We start from the raw sequence: 18694 nt of genomic DNA on the forward strand, positions 1-18694 counted from the left end.
GTTTCGTGAGCGTTTCGTGAGCGATTGTGCCATTCGGCTAGCCACCCAGGTGTAGTCAATAATATTTCTTTTTCTCGTAACAGATTAAAGATCAACTTTTTAACCATATAAGTTTTTTTTTTCATGCAGCGGCAGTTATAACATTGTAGAAGTAAAATAACTTTAATACTAAACTTTATAAACTAAAAGAAAAATAAAGGAAACTGCTTCACTAAGAATGAAAAAAAAAAAGTTTGTCCTACAGTAATTCGTGTACACTTTTGCAAACCTCACATTTCACTTTTGTTTTATCACAACCACAACCTTCACTTTCTTCTGCTGCTATCCTTGGACCTCCAGACGCCATGCTCGACCAAGGACACCAACAACTCCCTGCTGCTCCATATTCTTAAAAACTTTGCTCTCGGCAGTTGGTATTTAAATTTTAATTCAAGATGAAAATGATGAAATTTAGTCCATTTTAAAATCACTTTTTATATACGTGTCCGTTGTTGTAAAATTTATGACCTAAACTGTTATTTCACGTTCCAAGTCCTGACAAAACTGTTTATTTGTTATTTTTCCGCTCCACACAGTGTCACTTACGCGCAAATTTATTAATGTCCGAAATGTTTTATTTAATTTTACTTATATTTATTTCACTTCACAACCTTGACTGGCAAGCGCAGCGCGCTGCCAGTGCAGCACAAGGCCGCACTGGCAGGGTCGCCATGTAAAGGAGGAGCGTTGATGGAAACAACTTGTTGGTTGAATGTATGATATATTACTGAAATATGAACCTTAAGCTACGGAATATATAGAGAGATTACGTGAAGGTGTGTGTAACGTACAGTGCACACTACAACTGATCCTGAGGCATGGCTTATTAATTCCAGAATATTTATTTATACTTACTTTGTATAATATTCATCAATGTCCATACGAGGCTTGCATGAGTTGCACCGCTTCCGTAGAAATCACCCATCGCTACCCTACACGCAACTAGATGGTGCTAAAAGTGCAACAACCTTTTTTTTTTCGTTAAAAAAAAAAGTGCTACAACCTGGCAACCGTATTGTACCTGATTTCCGACCTCAAGATTTTAAGTACATGCCATAGGACAAATAAACTAGTTGCTCTGTGAACTGCAAACCTCGCGATATGCTTAAAAAACGCAGAAGTGGAAAATACTTAGTTCTTGATGTCATTATCACAGTGGAAAATGTCTGCCTTGGGTGGGCATCGATTGCAGACGTTTCTGCTAATCAGAAGTTAAAGTCATTATCACAGTCAGTCATGGTCTTACGTGCCAGATACGATATTTGCTCTTAAGTGTTTTCTGGTAACTTCCGCACTTATAATATTTTCCAAAAGTGGACAACTAATTTTCACTTAATCATAGAATCAGAGATCTGGGTGGCTAGCCGAATGGCACAATCGCTCACGAAACGCTCACGAAACGAAGCGCTAGTAGATATCTATCTCTATCGCGCTTGCATATTGGCGCGACAGAGCCAGCGGCGTATCGCTTTCGTTTGGCGTCGGAGAAATGCCATTCGGCTACGGGGCCTGGCCTGGCGATAGAGATAGATATCTACTAGCGCTTCGTTTCGTGAGCATTTCGTGAGCGATTGTGCCATTCGGCTAGCCACCCTGGTCACAAAATTTCATAGAATCGGCATACATTATGACAGACTACAAAAATAAAATCGATATAAACAGTAGATATTCGCTGTCGCTCCTTTCAATGACTCTTCCCATAGCCATAGAATAGATAGACGCAATGAAAACGTTACGGAAAAAAGTTTAGAAATGAAATTTAACTAATGTTTTTGCTCACAAAGCTTCCCTTTCGTAAAGCCAGTGGTGCCGCTGTCATGACCATTCCAACTTTTCCCAAACCGTTTGCAATTAGTTTCAACTTTCCAAGTTTTAGCGCAAATACCCCAATCTGAATTGAAATGTATATTTTACCTACCTCTGAAATTTTGAAAATAGATTTTTCATTTATCGTTAGATTATTTTTAATCAATGCAAATAAGAATACAATAATTTTAACGTGTTTTTTTTAACGAAGGCAAATGCACTATATTTCTATCTGTAACAATGTGGCGTCGGGTAAGAATTTTAACACCACACCTGTGGGTGTAGTAAAAATCGACGGTGGGATATGGGTTCAACTGTGGTGTGCGTGACGGGCTGACAACCTGTCACCGTAATATGACAATTTTGTTTTATTTTAACCCCTTAATTGCTAAAAGTGGCACTGACACTTAAGAAGTTTCATGTGATATGCTTACCCCTTTTGGGTATTAAGGTGCGAGTTTATGTATGTACATGTAGCTAACATTTTTTTTAAATAATTTAATATACTATTGGTACATTTCCTTCCACTCTGATAGTACTATTTGCCAACTCCTCTACTTCACTTATCGTACGATAATTTCCCATCGGAATTGCAACGTCAGAACAAACGATGGCAAACTACACTTCTAACCGTAGATGCTGATAATCTGCAATATTCTGTCGATTCGCTGCGGAAAGATCAACAAAGGGATGCTATTCCAAACAGACCAGCCGGGTAATCCAGTATCCATACTTAATATTTTAAATGGGAAAGTGTGTGTGTCTGTTTGTTTATCCGTCTTTCACGGAAAAACGGAGCAACTAGTTTACGTGATTTTTTAAGTGGAGATAGTTGGAAGGATGGAAACTGACAAAGGCTACATTTCTCTATTTTTGATCTCTCACTTCGCTAAAATAGGCGGTGGAGCATTGTTTGGAGCATTTCGCAATTTAACGAGCGTAGCCGCGGGAAAAAGCTAGTAAGTAATATAAGTATTTGGTCCTTTCTGCTGCTGTTCGCGATTTGGTCTGCGTGCAATTAGTATTTTGGTTAGCGTCTGATAAACAATTACGATAAATATAGCAAATATATATCACGAGATGCCCTATCACGAGATGATTTCCGGGAGATAAACAACCTGTCCTTCCTGGGACCTAATCTATTTCTATTGTATAAAAGCAAGTTGCGTAAGCACTTATTTGCAAACATTCGAGATTAAAAGTCTACTTGATGTCTCGCACTAGGTACATTTATTTATTTATGTATATGTGTATTTTATTCATATATATGTATTATACTAATATATATGTAGGTTTACTTATTGTATTTGTGTATGTTTATTTTATAATAGTAGGTATCGACTTGTATTTAATCGTTAAAATCTCATACTGGCTTTATAATCGTGTGCACCAAACTAACTATCTCTGTTTTGCCCAATGGTTGACTGGTAGAGAATGCCTTAAGGCGTTAAGTCCGCCATTTGTACTTTTTATTGATAATTTGTGCAATAAAGTTTAAATAAATAAATAAAATGGAATACGGAATTTAGTAATTAGTCTATACTTACTAAATTCCATATTATATCGGTTCAAGCAGTTTAATCGTGATGGGATGATTAATGATACACAGACAGACACATTTCATCGCATTTATCATATTATAGTAAAAAGTAAGAACTGTACTGATCCTGAGGTCCCAGTTAGATCGGCCATGATTGTTCAACACCAGTAACCAATAGGAATACACGACTGGCGCACCAATCAGCACTGAATCGGACTTGGACAAAGGTTTTAATCAAAGACGAGTTAAGCGCAAGATTCTTCGCAAGTGTACCCATGCCCAGCACTAATATAGATTGGATGAGAAGGCGTTGAATTTCTGAGATGTGTGAGTTACTAACTACGAATTCACATTGGTTTAAGCAAATGAGTGGCGTAGAATTCACTAAAGTGATTAACTGAAAACTAATGAAATAAAACTATGGAAACGGATTAAATCGCGTATAATGAATTTACAATTCATCCCGACGTTTCGAACACTTTACAGCATTCGTGGTCAACGGGTGACTGAGGAAAAATTACAATGTGCAAAAGCTACCCACATACAAGAAATATTAACGAATCATAACCACAAATAATATAGATTTTTAAGGCAGGTTCACACACTATTAATAAAGCTAGTTATACAATATTCAAAAAATTACCATTACTATGTTAAAAAACAATTACTCAATTAATCTACACAAAATTGACAACTAATTGAAAACTTATCAAGTTTTTATACGTAATACTTTTCAATAGGCAACTAATACTCATCGAGATATTTCTATCGGTCCCAAATACCTACATGAAATTTGCGTTGCAACATTTTCAGCACAATCGGAAATCTCAGGACGTGGGTCCAAATTGAGCGTCCAAGATTTGGTCCAGAGTAACCCACCTAAATATTAGTATACATTGTGTGAAGGCAAGTTACTTAAATAAAAACTTACAGTTAAAATTAAATGGATGTCCATTTTAAAACCGTTTATATGCAATTTTAAAAGTTGGCATTCTACCGCAGGAAAACCCTGTCAATTTATGAAACTGCAATAATCCAGACTGACAAAAAGCTCTATTTTTATATCCAGCCAAACGTGACCGCCAACTTTATGTTAAAAACTATGCTGTAACTCTAATGTCAAATAGAAACTAATGATAAAGATTATTTATTTATTTATTAGTGCACAACAGTGTCCCACTGCTGGGCAAAGACCTCCCTCTCTTTCTTCCACGTGTCTCGGTTTAAGGCAATGTTTGGCAAATCTTTTAGAAAAACGTCAGGATCGTGTCGCCATCTCCGTCGCGGTCTGCCGTCACGACGCACTGTGTTTGATGTCCATTCGGTTCTTTTCTTGACCCACAGGTCGTTTGGCATGCGGCAGATGTGGCTAGCTCAGTCCCATTTAAGTCCCGTCAGGGCTACGTCGGCTACTGATACAATACGGCTTATGATAAAAAAAAAAAAAAATTGGGGACACCTTACACAGATCAACTTAGCCCCAAACTAAGCAAAGCTTGTACTATGGGGTGCTAAGCGATGATATACATACTTAAATAGATAAATACATACTTATATACATAGAAAACATCCATGACTCAGGAACAAATATCTGTGCTCATCACACAAATAAATGCCCTTACCGGGATTCGAACCCAGGACCGCGGCTCAGCAGGCAGGGTCACTACCGACTGAGCCAGACCAGTCGTGAATAATGTATAAAATGCTACCACATTCTGCTGACTAGTGTACCTATCTACAAAATTTTCTGAAAATATCGCATTAAGTTTTCGTATTCACTACTTACTATCACGCTGGCAGTCGATTTTGAGACCGCGCAGTGTTCAAGCAAAAGATTTAAGTTCTTACTAAGACTCTAGGAGTTTGTTATTTTCTTAAGCTTTAGTTTTCCAATTCTTGTTAATTTTACGCCACTGGTAGGTAGGTATATAGTTTTATATCACCGCAACTCAAGCAAAAGAGTAACATCCTAAGACTGCATGAGATTCATAACAAGAGTCCTAGTTTGAACAGAGTGGTGCCCCGGTCCGTGTATATTTTTCTAAAAAAGTTTTCCAATTTCTTTTTTAAACAAGCATGTGGTGTTTACTCTTCATCACCTCAGCAGAAGCAGAAGATTAACGTCCTAAGACAATAAGATATTCATAATGCACAAGGGTCCTCGTTAGCACAGGCTGGCCGATGCATACCGTAGGTGAAAACTACTATTACCTAGCTACTACTGTGTTCTCAAATGACCTTACAGAGTTTTCATTCTCGGTTCTATAAAGCCAGTGGTGTATAGTTTTCGTCACCGCAACACAAGCAGAAGAGTCCTAAGACAATAAGAGATTCATAACGCAAAAGGGTCCTGCACAAGCTTCCCGATTCGTCCCGCAGGTGTCATTCGGCGCCAGGCGGCGCGCGCGGCCGGTCTCGCCACAACCCGTCGCGATGAGGCCCTCGGTGCGGCCGTTCTTACTTATTACGTAGTTGTGTGATGGTTGTGCTTTCGGACTTTCTATATGGGATTTGTATCGGTTAATGTAAGTAACTTTAAATATTTAAAACTTAATTTATTAAGTTGAACAACACTTTCAATTTGAACTTACTGAAAGTTTCATAATTTACTTTTGAACGATGTTTGATGAAATTAATTAAATTTGGTTTTGTCCGCGTGGCAGTTAGAAATTACATTTGTTTGACGGAAATGTCAAAAATCAATGGCTTTATAATATCATGTCACTTGGTCATGAAACTTTTTCGCGTTTTACAGTAGGTAAATATTCACATTTTTTTAAGATAATGCTTAACAATAAGCCCCATTTTACTAAAAAAAAATTCTAACCGATTATCTTATTATTAATTATTGTTAATGGTTGTTTTAAAATAATGGTGCACGTGCTATTACTTCCGAGCGTAGCCTTCATCATCCTCCTTGCGTTATCCCGGGATTTGCCACGGCTCATGGAAGCCTGGGGTCCTTTTGACTAATCCCAAGATTTGGCGTAGGCACTAGTTTTTACGAAAGCGACTGCCATCTAACCTTCCAACCCGAAGGGTAACTAGGCCTTATTGGGATTAATCCGGTTTCCTCACGATGTTTTCCTTCACCGAAAAGCAACTGGCAGATATCAAATGACATTTCACACATAAGTTCCGAAAAATTTATTGGTACGAGCCGGGGATCAAACCCGCGAGCTTCGGATTGAAAGTCGCACGCCCTTACCGCTAGGCCACCAGCGCTTCAAGTTCCGAGCGTAGCCGATTACATGAAAAAATGCATAGTTGTGTAATGTGTAACGAAGAGCGCCTACGAACAGAGAATAGGTCACTCGCACAGAATGTTTTAACTTTTAATATTTAGACACATAGGTAGACATTTGTGTCTGAAGCGCTGGTGGCCTAGCGGTAAGAGCGTGCGACTTTCGATCCGGAGGTCGCGGGTTCGAACCCCGGCTCGAACCAATGAGTTTCTCGGAACTTATGTGCGAAATGTCATTTGATATTTGCCAGTCGCTTTCCGGTGAAGGAAAACATCGTGAGGAAACCGGACTAATTCCAATAAGGCCTAGTTACCCTTCGGGTTGGAAGGTCAGATGGCAGTCGCTTTCGTAAAACTACAGCCTACGCCAAATCTTGGGATTAGTTGTCAAAGCGGACCCCAGGCTCCCATGAGCCGTGGCAAATGCCGGGATAATGCAAGGAGGAAAAAAAAAACTTACCAATGATGGGAAATCATTTCCTGTTGGCAATTAACATACTTTACCGTTTCAAATACACTCCTTCCATCACTAAATACCTACGTTGAAAAATAAATGGACTTTTTATATGTACTTTTCCTCCCATTGTATGATATAATGCCACGTGAGACGATTCTGTATTAGTTACGCGCAACAACGAGATTTAGTCAACAATACATAATTCAAAATAATTTTAGAACTCAAAGGCAATTTAATGATTACCCTTAGGATAAATTTGTACACCGTGTACGATATTTTTATTTCATACGGTAACTTTTGAAATCATTCACTATGCTAGATTACTTTCCCGCATAGACGCTGCGCGCTGTGCTACAAAAAAGTTACCATGCAAATTTTATTTTCACTGCGATATTCGACAAAATTTCTTACACTATTGGCAACGTTCGTGATGCATGAAAGTTTGTTGTTCAAACACATGAAAAATTGTTTTCACCACACCACCTTGGCTTACTTTGCTATTCGAAAACAGATAGCAAAATTACATTTTATCCACAAGAGTGCAAAGTAATTTCATACAAATTTTAACTTGATGTCTTAAGCTAGCTGGTAGAATTTACCTATAAATGATGATTTTGAATCATCGGTAAATATTGAATAAATTGATGTATTTCATTTAGATTAATGTTTTACAGTCAATGTTGGAATCTTTCGCTTGCTCGGGTATCAATATTGGCACATGCGGTTAAACAACAATTTTGCCCCCTTGTAAAACAAATGACTAGCAATGCGCTGTTGGTCACGACGACAGATCTGCCCTGGTGGGCAGTGACCCTGCCTGGCTCAGCTTAGCCGATAGTCCTGATTTTTGTTCCTAAGTCATGTATGTCTTCTATGTGTTTATCTATACTAGTAACAACTAGTATGTCTCCCCCTAATAGTACCCATAGTAAAAGATATGCTTATTTTTGGACTAGGTTGAAAAATAAAACAATAGATATGTCAACCATTAAAAAAGTAAAGGCAGCGCCACTCGTGCACAAAGCATAAAAGGATAAATATACACCGTGTAAGTCTAGACCAACATTACCGGAGCGATATCAAGACTTCAATAAAACAGGCTGATAGATTTTTTTTTATATGCTATACATATTTATTGCGCATAGGCACGACAAAATAATATCCCTTACGAGAGTAGAAATTTCCAGTGTCGATATGTATTATAAAACGTCGTCGTACGATACACGTTCAAAGAAGTAATACAGTACAGTCAACCAATTGGAACCCTAGACCTCTCTACAACCATGTCAAAATGACAAGCAGTAAGATATTTCTTACAATCTGATTTATAACGTCACTATGCTATAGTTCTACAGTGGCCTAGGGTTCCAATTGGTTCACTGTACAATTGTACATACCTATGGCCATTAAGATTTTTGACATTCGTTGCGTAATGAGACTAATTAGCTACCTTAAATACTAGTACAATAATATTGCGCCATAACAAATGTACTGTAAACTGTAAATTATATCACCTGGGGCCCATTTCTCAAAACTGAAAGTTACAAGTTACAAGCGGAAGTCTCTTTCCAACATGTCATATTACACATTGACAACCACTTGTAAATTTATAAAAGATAATATTTATTTACAAAAAGATAGTTACAAATATTACAAATACGTATCAAAGCATCAACAAAACAGGGAAATTTATGAAGTGGAGGAAGGATTGGGTAGGGCTGCGCCATCATTTTAAGCCAAAGAAGTTTTTGAACGTGTTAAATTTGTATCGCGTATGGTTCGGATACATATGCTTGTAGCACGGATTTTGAAATTGTAATTTTTGATCTTAGCCAACCCATAACCACGCTGAGGGATCTGTCCCATCGTTCGGCGATTGCTTCACCCAGATGTTTCACAAAGGCAGACATTTGAGGTGCGAAGATACCATCAACGGATGTTACGAGGGGGGTAAATGTTGCATGTTGTTTTTGTAAATTGTAAATTGTAACTTTTAGCTTCGAGAAATGGGCCCCTGTTAGTACAATATCTAATACGGTCCCAGCTATTCTATACAAAGTTAATTACTTTCCTAACGACGGTATATAAGATCGTTTCTCAGCTCTGAGCTGCAAAGTTGGCTCCTTATTAACAACATTTCCAACTTTTCCTGTCAGCGCTCCGTTGCGAACAATAAACCTTTGATTATCTTCATGGGAAGTTAATGTACTTTCAAATTGGATATTTTAAAACTATTATAAAGAATCTTGTTTTATATGGTTCGATAGATTATGTTTTTTTGAATGATTATTGATTAACAAGTAAATAAGTACAAACGCAGGCGACCATGTAAATTACCTTAAATATTAAGACTAACATTTAATTTATATTATATTTAACGTATACACCCTGTTTTTATTGAATTCCGTTAACTTTCAGGGAAGGTTCTTGAGATCAAATACAATTAATTTCTCTAAGAAACTAGTGTCTTAACTCTTACGGTTATCGAGTTATTAAAATAATAAAGATACTTACTGAACACGTGTGTGACAGCCTTTACCAATTCCTAATGTTATTTGTTTTGACATGTGCCGTCAATCACTTGACACTAACTTGAATGTTATTCTTAAGGGTCTCTCACACTAATAAATTCATTTGTTATGTATGAAAATGATGAATTTATTTTTTTGAGAATTTAACTAAAAGTGTTATAGAGGGTGGTTCCTGATAATGAACCTAGCTAAGTGTCAAATTTACGGAATACAAAAAAACACGGTGTATATAGCAGAATATACACGGTGTAACACCAGGAAACCGAATGATTTTAACATCGTATTCCTCGTCATATTAGAAGAGAAAAATGTCATATAAAGTTTTCTGGATTTTGCCTACTTTCATCATTAAAAAAAATAACAATTACCAGGCATCGGACAAAAAGTGCCTATGACGTCAAACCACTTATAGGATGATTTTAAATACTATCTATGATTTTCATAAACAATTATCACTTATCTGTTTATCAACCTCGTTATTAAACGATATCGCCACTTGAAATGAGTAAGTACGTACGTTACGTTTTTTACTAATCTTACCTACTGTTCCCACCTTTGAGTTTTAAACCTATTTATCTGAGGTTCCCACAGATTTATTCAGTCCTAATTGAAAGGATGTTTATAAAAACAACATAACTGACTACACTGGTTGACACCTGTCACGATCAAAAATGTTGTTCTAAAAGTGTCAACCGCTCTAAGCAGTTATGTTGTTTTTGTAAATATCCCTTCAATTAATTTCAAATAATCGTACTTTATGTTAACAAATCTCGTGAATACATATTTTATTCACTAACATCATCCTACCTGTATTATGAATTCCATAGATTTATTTACGATTATTTTGTTACTTCATTAATACTACTTTGTTACTACATGTCACACGGAAGTTTAAATACCAACATCCTGTGTAGAAGATTACCTACGTCATTTTTACGTCATCTGCACTTTTTGTCCGATGCCTGACAATTACAATACAATACAAATATTCTTTCTTGGTCACTAATATAACAAGATGACATTGAAAAATTAAGCACGGTCTTATCGCTGAAGAGCGATCTCTTCCAGACACCTTTGGGTAGTGGAGACAAGACACAAAAAGCAGGTGTTTGAGTAGGTGATGCAGTGAGTGATAGAAAACGTCAAATAATCTTAATACTATCTCTTTTGACGGCGATGATGCTGTTATCGGATATAATCTAACTATCCTCGTTGATAGATATCAAACAGTAACTTGTGAGTGACTCATTGCAAATAAGTTTTTTTTTACAAAAAAATGGATTTTTATTTTATTTTAAGTGCCAGTTATAGGAATAACATTTGATTTTTATGTAAAAATACATCCAAAAAAAACCACATTTTTTTTTATGCGTCACAATTTTTTTTTCAGTCTACCAATACAAAAACTACTCGACAAGGGCATTAGTATGAGGGATATGAAGGCGATATTTGCTTATGTATTATTGAAATATATAGTAGTGGATCTAATTTACCGCGAGCGAGGTACCCTCGTCGCGTGAGCGTGACAGGCGGAAATTGCGCGGAACGCGGGAGACACCACTACAAGCTCATAATTGTTCTCACACTAGTTTGTTCTCAATATGTCCGAGTGTTGGCGGGATTGCCAAATTAATAACTTAACCACAAAATTAAAATTCCACGACATAGTGGACCGATTTCTTTCAAACACGGCTAAGTACAAAAATAAATTACTTACTTACTTACTTACTTACACTCCCGACTAATTCTGCTTTCAATCCAAAAAAAAAAAAATCTAAATCGGTGCATCCGTTCGGGAGCTACGATGCCACAGACAGACAGATACGTCAAAATTATAACCCGTCGTTTTTTTCATCGCGGGATTTATACATTACAGCAAAATGTTACCAAAATTTAATCAAATTGAACATTTTTAAAAAGAAATAGTAATTTGCAGTAATCGTGTGAAGGCAGGGGCGGCTCACTCCGCGATTCTATCGCCGCGCTACAAGTACATGTCAGCGGCCGCGAGTTCGCGGCCCATTCATTGGCGACGACCTTCGCGCGGCGCAATAAAATTCAATGTTGGCTGCTCGCGTGCGGTCCGTTTGTTAATAAATAAATAAATAAATATTATAGGACATTCTTCCACAGATTGACTGAGGCCCACGGTAAGCTCAAGAAGGCTTGTGTTGTGGGTACTCAGACAACGATATATATAATATAATATATAAGTACTTATATACATAGAAAACATCCATGACTCAGGAACAAATATTTGTGCTCATCACACAAATAATTGCCCTTACCGGGATTCGAACCCGGGACCGCGGCGGAGCAGGCAGGGTCACTACTGACTGCGCCAGACCGGTCGTCGTTAATGTAGGTAAGAATTTAGAATAGCGGCATTTTGTAAACATCAAAGGAGTGAGCCTTCTGTACTTGTACTATTATATATTCTGTGGTGAAGGACACATTTTATGTAATATGACTTTTCTCAATCTATGACATTTTAACCAACTCACTAGAGTTGTAAACCAGCAATAATTATAGTGAGTGCTTACGGCACAGCAAAGCTTGAACTTAGATTAATATTAGAAAATGGATTACTCTTAATTAAAAAAAAATCAAATGCAAGATTATGTGATGAATGGCAAAATGTGTTTTTTTTTTTAATTTTGTTTTTAAATATAACTTTTACATTAAATGATCAGTATCATAATATATCAGTGACATAATATTCATATCTAATGAAGCATTGTTAGAATACGGCATTTAAATTTTATTTAGATTTTATTCTGATTATGATAATCATTATCATCACATTCGCAAGTCTCGTAACTTTAGCTGTAATTTTAATATTGCTGTTTTCATAAATCCAGATTGAAAACGATTTCAGATATTGGAAATATCTTTATTTGCTACGAACAGAACAAAGGAACTCGAACCGCACTAGTGCTACGAATTGCTACGAAACTCGTAGCTTTGTAGCGCTAGTTCTAATGTTGCTATACGCTGTAGAAACTGTAATCCTGTAGGTAAGGTAGGAAAAGTACGATGTGATTTTTAAAATAATTATATTTAAAACTCGTAATATAAATCTCGTCTTTACCTACCTATATTAAATAATAAAGGCAAGGTTTTCAATTGAATGTAGGCCTTATTCTATACCAAATTACAAAAATACAACGCATTTTCTTGAAATCACAAAATGTATTCAGCTAATAATCATTTGAATACAATTTTGACACTGGATAGTACCCCAAGTACTAACAAGATGTTGTATTTAGTTATTTAAAAAAAAACCGACCGACCGGCCTGGCTCAGTCGGTAGTGACCCTGCAGGCAGCGGTCCTGGGTTCGAATCCCGGTAAGGGCATTTATTTGTGTGATGAGCACAGATATTTGTTCCTGAGTCATGGATGTTTTCTATGTATATAAGTATGTATTTATCTATTTAAGTATGTATATCGCCGCTTAGCACCCATAGTACAAGCTATGCTTAGTTTGGGGCTAAGTTGATCTGTGTAAGGTGTCCCTAATAAATAAAAATAAATAAAATAGCTTATTGATAATGCCTTCTATGACATTAGTGAATTCTTTGAAATGTAATATTTAGCGCGATAATTTATTTAAATTAGTTATTGAAATTATATAGAACACATTTATAAATATTATGAGTTAATTCTTAGAGTAATATGAATTACTTACTTTAATGACTGTTTATGTTTTTGACGTGTATTATAATGTGCAATATAAATAAATATGAATATGAATATAAAACCACATAGTACACCATTTTCCTGAGACTGCACGAATTTTTGATATGTGTAGGTATTTTTACAAATCAAAAACTTTGATCTCAAATATACGGGTTATATTACATTCAAACAATATCATTTTAACATGTCAAATACACAGTACGCACAGTCTTGTACAGATTTTGTTGATTTTCTCCTTTGATGTTTATTGTTCAATATACAGAGTGGGGCCTGTAACAAAGGCGAAGAATTGAACTCTAGGCTATTCTCCTTATACTGATCAACATTTGTTCGGCGACTTTTAAAAATAACTTGTATTTTGATTTTTATCACCCTTGAAAGTTTTTTCTAAGAGGTAATGTATTGCGAATTCTGTTAAGTCTAAAGTGTGACAGACAACGTCAATGACAACAATAATGGCGTACATTGAAGCTAATATTTATTTTGTATGAAAAATTAAAAATTTAAAGACTGAACAAATGTTAATCAGTATAAGGAGAATAGCATACAGTTCAATTCTTCGCCTTTGTTACAGGCCACACTCTGTAGATGTGTAAGTTTATAGAGATTTTCACGTACACACAAACACACACGCGCACAACTGTACATTATAAGAGAACCGGTAGTGCAACCTCTGTAGTCCGTGAAAATAAGATAGATACGTCCTAGCCGTTGAACTATGTGTATGCTACTTTGCGCACTACATCCGATCTCCGTTATCCGATTTTTTCCGTCATTCTTCGGAATCTTCGGATCTAGTGCGTACCTAAACTACCATAAAAATCATAGAAGAATAAATAAGGAAAGAGTTGTTACTCCATACATCATCACGCGTCGAATAGCGTAAATTATCAGTACTGCTACTTGTCAATAGATGTCGCTTCGAACGAAAAGTCTAATGCTCAGGCGGCTATGACGGATTTTATTTTAACGGATTTGAATTGGATTCGGATCTGACGAAGTGCATAACCGCTCTAAAGGTAGCTTTGTTTTCGGATACATTTTAGTCTAAATGTTTAGTCGTTACTACATTTTCTCGTCTTTATAGCTTTCGAATGCGGTATATGCCACAAATGCACCGCACCCAACGGAAAACATTTACTAACAGAGAAATCTCATTTGAAACTCGCGGTGGTTACCAATGTGTATCCTGTCTGTTTTGAGTTACGGAAATGCAAAATAGAAGTTCTATACTGTTACTTTGTTGACGGTTTGTTTGTTCTGTACTTTGTAAACAGTGTTGTCAATCACGCTACGTAGAATCAAACCAAGTTCCTTTCTATGAAACAGCCAATTTTTTTTTCGTGATTTTCAGCATCGGTAAAAGTTGGTTATTATGACCTCAAAAATCACTATGCAAAATTTGAAAGGTCCTTTTAATTTCAGACTGTGCTATTATGTAATCACAGAACAATGGTCTTCCGGACCTTTGGGTGGCGTGCGTGGAGCCAAAGCCAGTGACACTTTAGGACGATACAGGAGCGAAAATGCTAAAATGGAAAGGAGTCCCTCTCAAATTGGGAATTTTAGTTAAGTATACTAATGTTATTAACTAGATTTATCGAAAAAAAATTGTCCATTAAGAACAACTCAGTTAAAAGAAATTGCGAAAAAATCTTTAAAATCGAGGCTCCGCTCTCGACTGTTTCCTCCTTCAAAACTTATTTAAAGTGAACGAAATTTGAGAATCTGAATAACAATGAAATAATCTGTGTCGGACCGTTTAGTTTTTTAGGCTAATTGATCTTGAGTATCACACCTTTTTTGCGCCATAATGAAAAAGGCCGTTTTCGGAAATTTTTGACTGGCTCTAGCATATTTAAAAATAAAATCAAAAGGGTCCGACACAGATACAAATAATAATCTGTGTTGAAAAAACATTTCTCTATCTTTTAAAACCAGACAGGAAAAACTCGAGAGCGTTTGTATGGAGAATTGACCCCTCCTGTATCGTCTTAATGGAATGTAAGGGTTACATCGAGCTAATACTGCCCTTGCCCGCTAGGTACTCGTGTCATGTCATGGGACGCACGTAGTAAATAGCATCCGTCAGGATGTGAACTATTTTAAATGTGATATAAAATGTGATGTTTTTTTCATATTATAGATTAAAATTAGTTCCAATAACTGCCTTCGATGTTTGGTAGGTATTCTATAAGAATAAAAGTAGGCACGGTGCATTAGGGTAATTTCGAATGACAGAAAAGCTCTGGTTATTACGAAAGAGGAATCTTGATGTGATGGAAATAATGGTGATTTTTATGCGACTTTCGTAATTAGACGACTTTCGGAATTACCCTAATGTACCTTACTTATGTTATTTATTTTGTGACAATAATCAGCTTCACTCTCCCACGGACTAAGTTAATACATACATACATACGAGTATTATTTGAGATTTCTCACTCAATAACATTCTATTAAAATTAAAGCGGATATTATAAAAGTCGTAAACAAATAATAAAAAAAGTAAACAGAAACAGTAAATTGTTTGTAGCGATGTAATTTAGGAAACTAGTAAACTAGTGCAAGCCGCAACGTTTGCGGCGGAGGATTCCTAGACAGCGGCACGGTCGTAAATTGCCCGGGACTGGAACTCAGACACGTGAATACCCGGACCCGGGACGCGAGCGAAATGTAGCAACGATGGCGAATAAGTTCGTCTAGACCGCCTAGATCTATTTAATAGTACACATTTAAGTAATAAAAACAACTACAAATTGAGCTTCACTCTTACATACACTGAGAGAAATTTGCCTTGTGAATTTAACAAGTTCGACTTGTTGCGTGTTTATCCGTTTGAAACAAAAGTATTTTAGTAGACGGAATAAATCACAATATTGATGATACAAGTCAAATTTGTACGAACAACAAGATCAAACTTGTTAAAAGATATTTAATTGAATCAGACAAACATAATACTTATGTTTAAAACAATATGTGATATGTTACTTTTATAAAATCGACTTGCTGATTAAAATAAAACATTGATTCAAATAAAATAAAAGTTGTAGAATGTACATACTATAGTTACACTAAACAAAATAAACTTGTAGTTTGAAGCAAAGAGCACGTAGCCGCTATTTTAAACAAAAAAAACCGGCCAAGAGCGTGTCGGGCCACGCTCAGTGTAGGGTTCCGTAGTTTTCCGTATTTTTCTCAAAAACTACTGAACCTATCAAGTTCAAAACAATTTTCGTAGAAAGTTTTTATAAAGATCTACTATTGTGATTTTTTTCATATTTTTTGAACATAGGGTTCAAAAGTTAGAGTGGGGGGGACGCACTTTTTTTTCCTTTAGAAGCGATTATTTCCGAAAATATTAACATTATCAAAAAACGATCTTAGTAAACCCTTCTTCATTTTTAAATACCTATCCAACAATATATCACACGTTGGGGTTGGAATGAAAAAAATATCCGCCCCCACTTTACATGTAGGGGGGGTACCCTAATAAAACATTTTTTTCCATTTTTTATTTTTGCACTTTGTTGGCGTGATTGATATACATATTGGTACCAAATTTCAGCTTTCTAGTGCTTACGGTTACTGAGATTATCCGCGGACGGACGGACGGACAGACAGACATGGCGAAACTATAAGGGTTCCTAGTTGACTACGGAACCCTAAAAAATTGTTGAACAAACATGAAATCTAGTTGTTTTTTCTCTCAGTATACTCATTTTAAGGTTAATGTTATTCATAGAACGCGAACCAAATTATCTCCTCTTAATATAGTTATAGTTCTTAGGTACATGTACAGGATCAAGTAATTCTAATTAGTATTCTGCCCCGATAAAGCAATTAGCGGTATCTCAAAATCAAATGCATTTGAAAATGGAACTGTCAAGTATATGTTTGCATTAAAAATTTGGGATAGAATAATTCTGTGATAAAGATCTTGAATATCCTGATACTTACTGTCACAAGTTAATTACAATGGAAGTGTCAACCGAACAGTGCTGAATACGAGATCAAAGAGATATTTGAATTATTACGAGACGAGCGTGTAACCGCTTACAATCCATCTCTTCGGATTACATTTGATTACAGAATCGCACCCAGTAACTAGCTTCCAGGCATAAACTCTCAACTAAGCGACGACGGAGCCAATCAACTGGCGTACATCGTTTCTTACATAGGTAACTATATGATAATGGTATCGAAGTTAGACAGTAACATATGTAACACACCCTTTGGGGCCGGCTGATGACGATAGGATCGCTAAGAGGTTCTCTCAAGTGTAATAACGCCCCGGCTCGGGCTCTATGGCACAATTAAGACCCGACCTTTGTCCATTCTGCAATTAAAAACGCATCTAGAACTACAGAATTTCTCAATGGTCTTAATTAATGAAATCACAAAGAAAATTTAAATGCGTAAAGAAACTACAGCAGTTTTTATGGGGCGCATCGTTACGGCGCGTTTTAATTAAACGCTTTGTGCCTGGCGAGTAACCGGGTTTAATATGAGCCAGCGAGCCGTATTAGCGGTGTAATAACGAGAAGTCTATCCCGGTGGGTTGGCTCATGTGCTATTTGCCGTTGAACAATGGAAAGTTGCAGAGTAACGCGTCGGCGACACAAAACGTGCGCTCGACATCGAACTCTGCGCTTTGACCTATCAACTTTTAGTTTTCTCGTATACGAGCTGTCCGAACTGAAATTATTTGACCCGTGAAGAGTAATAGCCGCAGCTATTAATATTTCGAGTAAAACGTCAACGGGAAGCTAAGTTGACGTGACGTTCGCGCCCATTACCCTCGTGACAAATTTAATTTACGCTCGACATTCGCAGCAGGGATTACTCTCAGCAATTTCGTTAAATAAAGTGTACAAAACAAATACAGTGTACCGTTATCTTTGAAAGTGTTTAGAGGTTCTTGAGTAGAGTGAGGTGTCGTATGGCGTGGAGTGCCGGTGTGAAACTTGTGTAAGACGAAGCCTAGAGCCACTCGACGCGCTCACTTACTGTTGTTTGTGATTTATGAGATGGGAAGACTAGCTAGAATAAAATAATAAAAGCCATTATGTAAACATCTTACTGCTTGTTTATTTATCAACGTTATAAAAATGAATCCTTAGGTACCGTCAACACTTGTCTTTACCTACTTACAAACATTCAATTGAACCTTAAAAATAACAATACTGTGAAATAAATTCCACATTTCGAAAACATATAAGTACAGACTACAAAAAATAGTTCTGCCTAGAAATTAGTTTATTTAAGATTCAATAACACACACAGTATAAAAAGTAAGACACAATACACATCAATTATTAAAAATGAATTAAAAACTAAAAATCTAAATCTAATGAGGGCCCCTGAGACATAGTG

General features: G+C 36.4%; 1 protein-coding gene across 1 annotated transcript in view; it reads left to right on the forward strand.

Moving 5' to 3' along the window:
* The first annotated feature begins 5799 nt into the window (after window positions 1-5799).
* LOC125225185 (Down syndrome cell adhesion molecule-like protein Dscam2) overlaps window positions 5800-18694 on the forward strand; it is a 62169-nt gene continuing 49274 nt past the window's right edge. Inside the window, exon 1 of the mRNA XM_048128771.1 lies at window positions 5800-5910. Within this exon, the coding sequence (XP_047984728.1) occupies window positions 5890-5910 (21 nt within the window). The 5' untranslated portion in view covers window positions 5800-5889. The remainder of the gene's footprint in view (window positions 5911-18694) is intronic.

Source organism: Leguminivora glycinivorella, chromosome 4, assembly GCF_023078275.1.
Source record: "Leguminivora glycinivorella isolate SPB_JAAS2020 chromosome 4, LegGlyc_1.1, whole genome shotgun sequence".
NCBI classification, from domain to species: Eukaryota; Metazoa; Arthropoda; class Insecta; order Lepidoptera; family Tortricidae; genus Leguminivora; species Leguminivora glycinivorella.